Below are 13,534 nucleotides of genomic sequence, written 5' to 3'. Positions count from 1 at the left end.
CTGTAGTTGCTCTATTTCTGCTCTGCTTTTTTCTCATAAAATGTGTCTAGGCATGTTTCACTAGTTAAACTGTTCACAGATGACATTAAGGAATTCTGACATTAAAAATTTGAGACGGGAAGTTAGGATTAGTAATTGGGTGTTTCTTTTGTTGCTTGTGGCTTACAGTAATGATACGTCTCGTAAGTCTTGTCTTGTAGAATTGTTTTCTCATGGAAAACTTTGGCATTTTGTAGTGCTGCTGCAGCATGGTGCTGAACCAACCATCCGGAACACAGATGGAAGAACAGCTTTGGATTTAGCAGACCCATCTGCAAAAGCAGTGCTGACTGGTAAGTGGTAATCTTTAGATTATGTTATGACTAATAACAGTCAGATGAATGTAATGCAGTATTTTGTGTTTTTTTTTCTTTCTGATATTACTTTAATTTCTCTCTGTTTTATGATTCTAAATAGAAATTCCCATATGACCTTCATCATCTCAGTCATAGGATGTGTTTTGGGTAAAGAGTTTGTTGTGCTAGTTCAGTAACTGACTGTCAGATTTTTAGCACTTATGTTCTCTAAAATTTTGGAAGGGGAGGATAAGTAGTGAACTTCATATGTCTAGACATTTATTTAATGATTAAAGAAACTCCCTTTTGTCTTACAGGTGAATACAAGAAAGATGAACTCTTAGAAAGTGCCAGGTATGCATGTTTGGAAGACACCTGCAATTTAGTTACTTTTTCAGAATTGTCTAGGGGTTTGTATGTAATGAATATACACACACACACACACACACACACATACACACACACACACACACACACATATATATATAGGCTTTTGAGCTGACATTTCATCTAGATGCTAAGCTTTGGCTGTTACCTGTGAACAAAGTTACAAAAATAATTAATAATAATAAAATATAAATGCATTTTTGCTTTCCCTTTAATGCTGACAGTACAGAAGTAAATGTATGACTTCAGAACAGATCTGCTGAACATTATAGCAATGAAAAATATAAAAACACAATAAGCTACTAAAAACTGGAATAAAAAGAATTCTGCCCGTTTCATATCTTGTTTTTCAGGAGTGGAAATGAAGAAAAGATGATGTCTCTTCTTACACCATTAAATGTTAACTGTCATGCAAGTGATGGCAGAAAGGTATTTTTGTTTAAAACCTGAATTAAAATTAGCTCACTCTTACATGTTTCATACTTATTGCTTGACCAGATTTTAAGAACGTTAAACGTAGAATCTATCTATTTTCTTTAATATATGTGGGGAAATAAGGTGGTTTGTTTTTTAACCTTAAAAGGACTATGTAGGTATTTCCATTTAGGAGCAATAAACAAGCACCTTTTCAATTGGAACTTCTGTTTGACCTTCATTTCTGCAGTGATAAAGAAGTCAGGCCTTTTCATAGATTCTTGTCTCTCTCAGGAGGTATGCACAGGCCTCTTATTTGCCATACACCCTAGGCAAGTTATTGCTGCTGTTTCAGGAACAAGCTATTCATTTCTATAAGTATTGGTAAAAAACTATGTGAAAAAATGTTCAAAATCATCATTCTAAAGAACTGATAGTCTCCTGGGTTTGATCCCTAGCCTACCAAAGGTTCAGATTATTGAGTATCAAATTTTGACATCCTCATTGTTCTCATGAAGTATGCATACTTGTTCACTTAAGTTTTGTTCAAATGGGTTTCCCTGTTAAGGTTTTGTGGGAAAGATACTGGGATCTCCAAAATACAGTATGCATCTCTATTTTCTTACCTTCTAGTTATGAGACTCATCCTTCAGGTACTGTACAAACCCAGTTAAGTTGCTGGGTTTGTGAATGAAGAGGATAAGTTTTCTTTTCAATAGTTTGTAGCTATGCCCTTGGTGCTGCTGATGAGCGTGCTTGAGTGGGTTTGCTAGAAAAGATCATAGAACAGTTATCCAACTGCTCTGTGGGGGGTCAGAATTTAGAAGATAAGATAAAGTTTCCCCACACCCCACTAACTGCACTTGCAAATGTGGATAACAGTCTCTGTTGATAATTTCTAAACTTGATCTATTGATTGGCAGGGAGACCTATTTATAATTTAGCAGTCATTGTTTCTGTTGGCCATCTTATTTCCCTTTTCACAAGGGATATAGTTTGTCCCAGCAAAGTATTTATAGTTATGGTAGGCTAAAAGACAAAAATGGACTGCAAGACTCAAAAATCCATTAAGAGGTCCTTCAGTGCCAGAATGTACTGGTGATGGAGTAAATTCAGGGTATGTGTTTATGATGACTCTGAGAGTAGTCAGTAAACAACGAACATAGTTATCAAATGTCTGATTTAAGCACTCTTTTTTAATGTTGCAAGTATTTTAAGGACTTGAGTAATTAATATTGTTAACAAGTTTTGAAAAAAAAAAGAAAATAAAATCAACCCTTGGATTTGTGTTACTGATTACTTCCACATTCTGTCATTTCAGTCTACTCCTTTACATTTAGCAGCTGGGTATAACCGTGTGAAAATAGTACAGCTCTTACTGCAGCATGGGGCTGATGTACATGCTAAGGATAAAGGGTAGGTTCATTTTTCCTTCCCCCCCCACACCCCCAATAAACAGAATTTGTTAAAAATTGAGATTAAGTAAAGAATAGTAATACTGTCTTAACCATGAAGAATTTCTAACTTGAGACTGTTATGCCCTCTTTAACTTTTCTGTTATGACAAAAATACTGTGTACAGGCTTAAGACTTGGGAATCAGTAGAAACCAGATTGAGCTGACTGTGGAACATGCTGCCTTTTAAGTATCACTAGCCAAATTGTTATCTCTGGTTTAATAAAATATGTTCATACATCACTGTTAGGTCAGCAAATACTTAATCATTGAATCAATCTTAGTTTTCTTTCTACTTTTTAAGTTACAGCACTTCTTCTTGCAAAGAATGTGATAAAAAATAGAAGATATGTTTCCCAGATATTTTATTTGTATTAAATTTATGTCAGGAAATGTAGTAAAATATAGTCATGCTCTGGTTTTTTTAGTTACATACAATACAATGAAAAGCCTATTTTTAAAATATGTATTTATGTACATTAAAGATTATGGGAAGCAAGCTCTTTATTACTCCTTTTTCCTAGATTCACTTCACAGCTACATAAATAGCTGCCTCATCAGGCAGCTTTATTTATCCTCTGAGGGTTGGAATTCACTTTTATCGTTTCTACCTTACTAGCCCCCAGTGAAAAAATTCACTTTGGGCGATTTCTCACTTGCTCCTGAGACCACTGGGTTTGAGAGAGTATGAAGCTGGCTTTAAACCTTCTGTAGCTTTACTGCTACTGTAGAATATTGTACAGTTACTTAAACATTAGCTACTGAGACTTGTTTAGTTTCCAAGGGAGAAGATAATCTTACAGCAGTGTTCTTGTGAAAAAGGAAATAATTACTGTCACTCCTGAAAATCCCCTGCAGATAATTCTTCCTGCTTAGAGTCCCGAGTATGAGCAGAACCATTTCATTTGCAGTAAGACAGTGCAATTAATTTCTCATCTTCTGATTATTTTAAATATGTATTGTTCTGAAAACAGAATCCTGTTATGACAGGACTTTCCAAGTTCTTCTCCAGCTTCTTATTTAACCTCAATTTCATTTTAGCATCTCTGATACTATTTTTGTAAGATGTTCAAGGTGCAACACAGTACTATTTGCAATGTTATAGATGCATTTGGAATTGAAATACGCATACTAACATAATCATCCTCCCCCTTTCTCTCCTGTATAGAGATTTGGTGCCACTTCACAATGCCTGTTCCTATGGTCATTATGAAGTAACAGAGCTTCTAGTAAAGGTTAGTCTTTGAAGAGGTTGAATTGCATAATATTAGATAAGAACAGTTTATAATAGACTAATGCAAGTTGCTTTTTTTTTTTTTTAATTTTGTACTTAGATTTACAAAGCTTAAACAACGATAGATTGCTTTTGCTCTACATGTCAGTTAGTGATTATTAAGCTGGAGCTACAGAATCCTGTGCTCGCAAGGAAGCTTTTTCCTTATAAATGCGCTTTCTGTTTTTAACACTCTCTGCTCCAAAGTTGCATGTTTTTGTACCACCGAGTAAGTACTTCTTATCTCAGCCTTGCCACCCTCAGCCCAAAAAAACCACCAAAAAAACCCCCAAAATGGAGAAATATTGTGAGTTTGACAATAGAAAAATATTTTAGAAGACTAGAGTATTAAGAGGTTTTTAAAAAGGATACTGGTAAAGATTGTAAATATTTTGACATTAAAGAATAATCAGTCTCTTGAGGGAATATACTTTACAACATCAGTTCTAGACCTGAGTTGTAGCCTTTACTGCAAAGGAGGAAAAATGTGTCAGTTTTTCTAACGTAAGTGAACTCTCAGAATCGAAGTGGCTTGTCTGTATTATGTTAATCTTGAAGATGTTAATCTTCAAGTATGTTAAAGCATTGTTAATCTTGAAGTATGATGCACATTAAACCAGTGGCTCAGAGATGTGGCCTGTAAAAATCTGTGAATGTTGTCCACCGAGGGACTTCTGAACTGTGCCCGTTCTCAGCTGCACCGCAAATCATAATCATTATAACAGCTGGGGTGTTCTGTTAGGTGTTTGGATCCTCAGGGAATAGCTGTTCTATCCTGTATGTCTCAGTCTCCCCTAGTTCCATGTGTCTTTCCACTTGTTTAGCAAAAATTAAGTAAAAAATTATTTAAATAAGCATGTATTGTAATAAGTATAAGTAGTCAAGGTTTTATTTTTTAATTTAGAGGCCAATTGTAAAATGAATCTTTACAGTTGTGGTACTAAACAAAAAAAACCCATCTTGCCTAGACACTACTGTGAGTCTTAACTGTTAAGCTAGAGTTGTATTCCCTGTTGGATTTCTGCTGCAGTGAATCTTGAATCATTTTTGCAAAGCACTACAGCTTTCACAGGAGCAGTGGGAAAGAGCATGTCCTATGGGACTTGCTTACGGACAGAACTCAAGGTGCATACAGAATGTTGCTAGAGAAGAATTACACAGATATTATACATCCAAGAGTATTACTTGCAGAACCTTGTAGTTAAATGTTTTGAATTGTAGTCAGCTTTGAGTGCCTATCTCCTTCTAGATATATTGTCATTCATATTTTAAAGGGTACTCACAGAACGTGTATTTATCTTAGTTTAACTGTTCACTCTAGAATTTTTCTAGAGCAGCAAGAAACACGAGCTTGTTCAAATGTGGTTTGGAGTATATTAATTAGGTTCTTTCTCCCTTTTGACCTGGAGCAGAGCTTCTCTCCTTTTAGAGATGCTGGAGAAAGCCTGAGGAGACTAGCCTGCCTTTGGCTTCTTTGAATGCACCTATAAGACACTAAAGGATTTAAAACTGCGATGTGCTGAAATGTTGTCCTACACTGAATAAGAATGTCTGTAGAATGTCTTGGATACAGTGTGCATACAGGCATTGATTTTTATTTTAACAGTCTACTCCAGTGCAACTAATGACAGAAGTCTTTTTCTAATGATCTGGTTTTGATATTGTGTCTTTTTTTACCCCTTCCCCTTTCAAGCATGGAGCATGTGTGAATGCAATGGATCTGTGGCAATTCACCCCTCTGCATGAAGCAGCTTCTAAGAACAGGGTGGAAGTATGTTCTCTTTTGTTAAGTTATGGTGCTGACCCAACACTGTTGAACTGTCACAACAAAAGCACCATTGATTTGGCTCCGACACCACAATTAAAAGAACGATTAGCATGTGAGTATAAAGTGAGATCAGTTCTACAGTTATAGATTGTAATGTATGCTTAGGTTCCCTAGACATTGACCTGCCAGAAATCAGATTTGGAAAATGCTTACACTTTCCAAGCAATTGTGCAATGTTGGACAGGACTTTTCATTATTTATAATTTGAGATTGCTAGATTTTCTTAATGTAGGCATTTAAAATAATTTTATTGTCAGTTTATAGTCATGTGGTTGTGATGGGTTTTGTAGCTTTTTCTTCCCTGAATACACACTTTCCTTTGTGACCCTTGCCAGTACGCTTTCATTTTGCATACTTGCTCCTGTCATTGCATCAAAACTATTGAAATATTCATTTTTATTCTACTCTGTTTTGTTTGAAGAAAAGAAAAAACATAACTGTTTAGAATGCTGAATATGTTTTGAGTATACCACAGTTGCTGAAAGATTAAAAAAAAATTGATGAAAGGCATTGATTTTTGTCCAGTAAATGTAAGGAGTTGAAAAGAGCGCCCTCAGATTCTGTTCTTGAGTGGTCAAACAATAATGTTGCGGGATATGTACAAAATTTACCAGTAAATACGACATTAGACTTCATGTTAGCATCTGGAAGTGGTTTTTGAAAGACAGGTCAGAAGTAGAGATTTATATATGCTTGAATTGGTACATATACAGAGTGGAGCCTGGAACAGTGGTGAGTGAAATAGATCTTGTTCAGCCAGTTTGGATGTCTCTGGTTTTGGTTTAGAAACAAAGTGCATTCCTGTACTGTTTTGACTTAGCTAACAAGTTCTGTCAGGTGATGTAGAAGCTTAAGTCTGAGCTGGAAATCTCTGCACCATGGTCTGCTGAATAAAATGAATGTTTTTATCTAACGGAAAGGAACAACCCTCTCGATCCTTCTCCAGTTAAGGAGTATAACCTTATGGTCTGTTTTTATTTCTTTTTAAAGATGAGTTCAAGGGTCACTCGCTGCTACAGGCTGCAAGAGAATCAGATGTAGCTCGTATAAAGAAGCATCTTTCTTTGGAGACAGTGAACTTCAAGCATCCTCAGACACATGAGACAGCGCTGGTAATATCTCAGGATTTATTAATTATTTGGCATATATTGTGGCAGACCTAAATATGCTAGGTAATAGTTTAGAACTAAAAATTTCAGTGTCAAGCAGTGCAATTCAGACCAACCTGGAATATCCAATGTCTAGTTAAGCAAATAACATTGATTAATATTTTGTTCTTAAGGTTAATCTTAAGGCTAATCTAAGTTGCCTGTTTAATTTTGGTTGTCTAAATTACTGGTTTTCTGTAGAATAGTCTACTTTTAAGCAACTGCACGCTACTATGTTAGCTTTGTTTGTAAAGTTTGAGAGTTTGCAGCAATTATTGGAGAGGGAGCTCTGGAAAATACCAGAGTGGAATCTCCTGAATTAATAAACTTCTACATGTTTTTTTTTTTTTTTTCTGTTGACTTTGCACACAACCAGGTCTTAACTGCCAGCTGATCAGCAAGCAGTAAAACCTGTGTATTGCTAGCTAGCTGTTAATGCTACAATTTTTAATCTTCTCAGCACTGTGCTGCTGCATCTCCATACCCTAAGAGAAAACAAGTATGTGAATTGCTGCTGAGGAAAGGGGCCAACATCAATGAAAAGACAAAAGAGTGAGTGGTTACAAATAAATACTAAGTGTTTGTTTATAAGATTTTGCAAAATACATTTTGAATTACTATATTTTTTTTCTTTAAAGCTTCTTGACTCCTCTGCACGTTGCATCAGAAAAGGCTCATAATGATGTTGTTGAAGTAGTTGTGAAACATGAAGCTAAGGTATGTTCGTACTGTTTTTTTGTTGAAGTTTGCCTACTATATAGGTTTTCATAGCATGAGAATGGACATCTGAGGAGACAAGACTTTTCTGAAGTAATTCATTTTGAAAGGTTGTAGATTCATACACCTAAGACACAGGCCATCAGTACAGCCCTATGCCTTGAGACATCATAATTGTTTCAGTTCTATTTTATAAAAAGTGTGGATGTAGTTCTTCTCACCGTTAACTGGAAGCTCATGGAGTGTCTTATTCAGTACTTCGTTGTCCAGCAGTAGTAATGAAATGCTTAAGGAAAAAAAAAGGGATAGTAGTAATGAAATGCTTAAGGAAAAAAAAAGTAGGGGATATATATGAACAACAAGAAGCTAGACTGAACTGTAAAACAAAAAAACTTTGTGATGTTGTGTGCAGTAAAAGTTACACAACAAGAAGCTAGACTGAACTGTAAAACAAATATGTTGTGTGCAGTAAAAATTTCGGTGAAGGCAAAATGTTAAATCATAATACAGTGTTTAGTTCAAATTTACAAAAAAAAAAATAGGTAATACAGTGTTTAGTTCAAATTTACAAAAAAAGATGGGCTCTGTAATGCTTGAATTCTCCAAAACTAGGTGTTGAATCTCTCATAGAAATTTGATTACAGCTTGACTGCTGTGACGTTTCCAAAGCAATGATCAAAAACAGAGGAACAGGAGGGAATACAAGTAACCTTTGGGTGCAGAGTTTTAAATCGTTAAATGCAGCTCAGCTGAAACACACAGAAAGTCCTCAGTCTGAAAAACCACAATAAACTCATGCAGGTAAAAGGTGTTCTACATGTTGGCACTGAGGATTTGTGCTACCATGAGCAAAATAATATGTGGTAAAATTACTGTAACTGTGTTCACTGGATTATTCACATGCCTCTAAATGGGGGCTGTTCTTCCCCAGTAAATGTCATTATAACTTTATGAACTGCTTTTGTTTAAATTTAATCTTTTGAAATGTCATGACCTTTGGAAATATGCTGTATGTGTTCTTTGAATTAAAATAATAAGAATAACTTGTGAAACTTTCCCAGTCATCAAAGAAAACGGCTTTAATATTGAAGTTTTGATGGTGGTATTTCTGATCTGTGTTATTTTTAGGTTAATGCATTAGATAACCTTGGCCAAACCTCTCTTCATAGAGCAGCACATTGTGGTCATCTTCAGACATGCAGGTTGTTGTTGAGTTCTGGATGTGATCCTTCCATTGTGTCTCTTCAGGGCTTTACAGCCTTACAAATGGGAACTGAAAGTGTGCAACAGCTACTACAAGGTACAACTGATTTATTCAAGATCCACTTCTGAAGTGATGTGGTGCTTCATTTTACTTGCCTTTTCAAGTGCTGTCAAGAAGTAATAGTGAACACAAGCAGAAAAGAAAAAGAAAAAAAAGAAAAAAGTGCTTTCTACAAAAGACAGTACTGGGTTGTGCAGTTCTTATTCCATAACCTCGTGCACAGGGAGAGTGCCTGCTCTAGGTGTAGTTAACAGCATCATTTACTCTCTAGTATTCAGCTACACAGATTGTCAGAAATGCTCAGAAAGTTTCACGGTATGGCCACCTGAAATCATTTTGGAAAAATCCTGATGTGGGTGGGGGGAGGAATCTTGCAAGTAGAAAATTAGTTTCAAAAGCAAAAAATGGCTGCTTTGCACTTGTGAGCAGAGACAACAGGGTACATGGATTTTCAAGAGTAAGTTGAGACATTATGTACTAGTCCTGGTGGACAAGTTAAATATAAGCTGAAGTTAAATATGTGCTCTTGTGGCCAGGAAAGCTAATGGTATCTTGGGCTGTATGAGGAAGAGTGTTGCCAGCATATGGAGAGAGGTGATCCTCCTGCTGTACTCAGCCCTGGCGAGGAACCACCTGGAGTACTGTGTCCAGTTCTGGGCTCCCCAGTACAGGAAGGACAGGGAACTCCTGGAGCATGTCCAGCAAAGGGCAACTATGGTGATTAAAGGACTGGAGCATCTTTCATATGAGGAAAGGCTGAGGGAGCTGGGCCTGTTCAGCCTGGAGAAAACATGACTCAGAGGGGATCTAATAAATGTTTATAAATATCTAAAGGGAGGGCGTCTAGAGGACGGGGCCAGACTCTTTTGTTTGGCACCCAGCAATGGGATGAGAGGCAATGGGCATAAACTGCAGCATAGAAAGTTCCACCTGAACATAAGGAAGAACTTCTTCACTGTGAGGGTGACTGAGCACTGGAACAGGTTGCCCAAAGAGGTTGTGGAATCTCCCTCCCTTAAGATGTTAAAAAACGGTCTGGACAAAATCCTGGTTCATGTGCTCTAGGAGTCCCTGCTTGAGCAGGGTGGTTGGACTAGATGACCTTCAGAGGTCCCTTCCAACCTCAACTATTCTGTGATGCACAGGTAAAGTTCTTGATACAGTCTAATCTGAAACTGAATTAAGAATATTTAGCTGGTTCCACAGTACTTCAGAATGTATAGGAAGCACATTGTTAAAGGCAACTTTGCAAACACTGTTTCTGGATAGTAAGAAAAGACAAAACTTGTATATAATTGGTTAACTTTTTTTTAAGGGAAATCCTTGAAATACCGAAATGATTTCCTGTCTCAACAAATTCTTTCAACTACATACACTTACCTGTCATGCAACCTCATTTATTTTGCAGAAGGTATCCCATTAGGTAATTCTGATGCAGATCGACAGTTGCTGGAGGCTGCAAAGGCTGGAGATGTGGATACTGTGAAAGTAAGCTTAAACTTGTCTTAAAAATAAGAGGGAATTATATCCCAGACTCTTAATTCCTCAAAGCAAGCGATCAAGCAGCCCTTGACTGACTGCCTTAGAGTTGTGATCTCTGTCTTAAAACCTTTGTATTGCACAAGTACTACAGATGACAAAATGTAATGTTCACCACCTGCAGAAGTTTGTCTTCTGTAAAAAGCATAAATAAGAAGACACAGGTGTGGATTTGGGAGGAGGGAGTATTTAACTATTTTTTTTCTTGAGACAATCTGTGAAAAGTAAAGGTTTTGTATAAAAAAATAAATTAAGAAGTCAACTTTGTAATGAAAACAATTTTTTTCAATGTTAGATGTGTATGTATAACAACATTTTATGACTAAATTAGAAGTGTGACAACTAGATGTGTGTTTTGTTTTGGGGATTTCACAGAAACTATGTACAGTTCAAAGTGTGAACTGCAGAGACATTGAAGGACGTCAGTCTACACCACTTCATTTTGCAGCTGGATATAATAGGGTATCCGTTGTCGAATATCTTCTTCAGCATGGAGCTGATGTGCATGCAAAAGATAAGGGGTAAATACTCAAATATATATTTCCTTGGCAATTGTAATTGCTGGTGTCTGTCAGCTCTTGAATATTGCTAGCTGATAAGCATCCCATATTTCTTTAGATATTCAATTTTTAAATTTTCACTGAATGTTCTGTTAGAATTAAGATATTCAGAATATCTACAAAAGCATTTTGCAGTACTTGAGACTAGAGCGTCAAGAATTTCTCTGGCCTTGTGTTTTTACTTCTCGTTAGTGCCACTGCTGATTGCATTTTTACCACTTCAGCAGTAGATTTCTACTAGATTCCTACTACATTAGATTATTGTGGAAAATTTATGGGGCGGGGCGGGGGGGTGGGAGGGAAGGTTTTGTTACGGTTCGGTTGTTGAAGGTGCGTTATGTTTTAAGTTTATATCACTTTGTGAAAAAAAGACCCAGTATTTAAAGATAATTTTTCCTCTTTCTTTAATTGTTTCCAGAGGACTTGTCCCTTTACATAATGCTTGCTCATATGGTCACTATGAAGTTGCAGAACTGCTGGTTAAACATGGTGCAGTTGTCAATGTAGCTGACTTGTGGAAATTCACTCCCTTGCATGAAGCTGCAGCAAAAGGAAAATACGAGATCTGCAAACTCCTGTTACAGGTATTGCATATGCTGGAGGAAGGCTGCTTTCTTTTCTTTCTTCTTCAGTCTGAAATGTGATTGGACTTCTCTGAGAAATTAATTTGTGTGTTATGATTTCTAAGTGATTGTAGTTAACTGTGTGTTTTCAGTAAACAGGATACTATTAGCAACTGTGTGGTCCTTTCTTGCACAGTAAGTGGAAGGGTCTCTCTGAAGGATTCGAATATGTGTCAGAATATTTGCTCAGTAGGGCATAAGATGCCTAAGATGTAACATGTTTACTTACATACTTACCACCTGTTTTTGGTGTGCACAGCATGGAGCTGACCCTACAAAGAAAAACAGAGATGGAAATACTCCTCTAGACCTTGTTAAAGATGGTGATACTGATATTCAGGACTTACTTAGAGGTGATGCAGCTCTGCTAGATGCTGCCAAGAAAGGTTGTTTGGCCCGAGTAAAAAAGTTGTGTTCACCTGACAATGTCAACTGTCGGGACACGCAAGGACGGCATTCAACACCACTACATTTAGCAGGTTAGTGTTTTAATTAACTGGTTTGATCAGAGTTATTAGTTACTGTGGCTGAGCTTTCTGTGTCTAAGCAAGTTTAAAGTGAGCCTCAAGCTAGAGGATTCCGTATTTTCTCTTAAAAAAAAAATATATATTTTATGCATATTAATCTTATGCTTCTCTTCTAAACCATTTAACGACTTTAATTTCCTATTCTCTCTAGCCAAAGATAATCTTCTATTGTTTATTGACAGACATTTTAAAACCAAATATTCTTAAATAGGGTGAAGCTGTCTTCACTAATAGATAATACTCTGTCTTCATTGGGATTGACATCTTAACTTTCAAGTAATTTAAGTGAATTTTTACTTCTCTACAGCCTGTTGAGGATAGTTGTTTGGTTTTTTTTAATAAGTTCTATTTATTCTGTCCTTTTGCAACCTTACAGCTGGTTACAACAATTTGGAGGTTGCAGAGTACCTGTTACAGCATGGAGCAGATGTGAATGCACAGGATAAAGGAGGTTTGATTCCTCTGCATAATGCGGCATCTTATGGGGTAAATACCTCAAACTTTCTGAGGCTTTGTTTATTTAAAAAAAAAAAAAAAGATAAAAGTAATACATTTCATTGACAGCATTGTGAGCCAATACTTTCTAGAAGGCTTTTGAGTTGTAATGTAATCTTATTCATAAATGCAAAAAAAAAAATTCAGTCATAGTCAGTTCATTGTATAGATGAAGACTGGTTTAAATTTGTAAAATCATGGTTGGAGTTTAGAGAATTGAGTTTTCTGAACATGAACACTTAGAAAGCCAGCAGCCTGAAACATGTTCCATAAAATGCATTTCCTTGTGCCAGTTAAATTTTATCAGCAAGATCTCATTTTCACTTGTGTGGCTGGTGTTGAAACACTAATTGTTTTTGTGGACTTCTAGAGCTTTGTGCTTGGATTAAGTCTTTAATCAAAACAGTTGGATTACTTTCCAAACTAGAAGTTCAAATCCAGGCTTTTTTCCTTCAGTTTCCCCTGGATTTGGGATTCTTTTTACTGGTTTGTTATAGGTGAGGAAGAAAACACCTTGGTTTAATACTTTTTAATCATAATTAGAAAGTAAATATATTCTGAGAAAATTCAGAATGAGTGTTACAGAGAAGTATCAGTAGTAGTTCTGAGTTAGTTTAATACACTGTGGTACCTTGGAATTCAACAGGTGTTTTTATTTTCCAGCATGTTGATGTAGCAGCTTTACTTATAAAGTATAATGCCTGTGTGAATGCTACAGACAAGTGGGCTTTCACACCTCTGCATGAAGCAGCTCAGAAAGGAAGGACACAGCTTTGTGCCTTATTACTGGCACATGGAGCTGATCCTACTCTGAAAAACCAAGAAGGACAAACACCATTGGACCTGGTCACTGTAAGTGATGGGGCTCTTGGGAAATCTCTACTTACCTGCCATTTGTGGCAGCTCATCTAAAAACTATCCTTTAAAAAACACATAGTAATACAGCAACTTCTGCAAAATTTAAAATACT

The 13,534-nt window shown here is 36.4% G+C and overlaps 1 protein-coding gene across 1 annotated transcript in view; it reads left to right on the top strand.

Annotated features, from left to right (window-relative positions):
* Positions 1-200: 200 nt before the first annotated feature.
* The window catches only part of TNKS2 (tankyrase 2), a gene marked incomplete at its 5' end in the record, with an annotated part of 24,780 nt that continues 11,446 nt past the window's right edge, over positions 201-13,534 (top strand). Inside the window, 16 exons of the mRNA XM_010169458.2 lie at positions 201-332; positions 653-689; positions 1,076-1,151; positions 2,458-2,552; positions 3,759-3,825; positions 5,557-5,743; positions 6,682-6,803; positions 7,300-7,391; positions 7,478-7,556; positions 8,685-8,856; positions 10,229-10,308; positions 10,735-10,880; positions 11,338-11,503; positions 11,802-12,021; positions 12,446-12,555; positions 13,228-13,416. Of these exons, the coding sequence (XP_010167760.2) occupies positions 201-332; positions 653-689; positions 1,076-1,151; positions 2,458-2,552; positions 3,759-3,825; positions 5,557-5,743; positions 6,682-6,803; positions 7,300-7,391; positions 7,478-7,556; positions 8,685-8,856; positions 10,229-10,308; positions 10,735-10,880; positions 11,338-11,503; positions 11,802-12,021; positions 12,446-12,555; positions 13,228-13,416 (1,970 nt within the window). The remainder of the gene's footprint in view (positions 333-652; positions 690-1,075; positions 1,152-2,457; positions 2,553-3,758; positions 3,826-5,556; positions 5,744-6,681; positions 6,804-7,299; positions 7,392-7,477; positions 7,557-8,684; positions 8,857-10,228; positions 10,309-10,734; positions 10,881-11,337; positions 11,504-11,801; positions 12,022-12,445; positions 12,556-13,227; positions 13,417-13,534) is intronic.

The sequence above is a fragment of the Antrostomus carolinensis genome, unplaced genomic scaffold (genome assembly GCF_000700745.2).
Source record: "Antrostomus carolinensis isolate BGI_N321 unplaced genomic scaffold, ASM70074v2 scaffold18396, whole genome shotgun sequence".
Taxonomy (NCBI): domain Eukaryota; kingdom Metazoa; phylum Chordata; class Aves; order Caprimulgiformes; family Caprimulgidae; genus Antrostomus; species Antrostomus carolinensis.
Note: the sequence above shows the minus strand (reverse complement) of the source record. Positions and strands in the feature narration are given on the sequence as shown.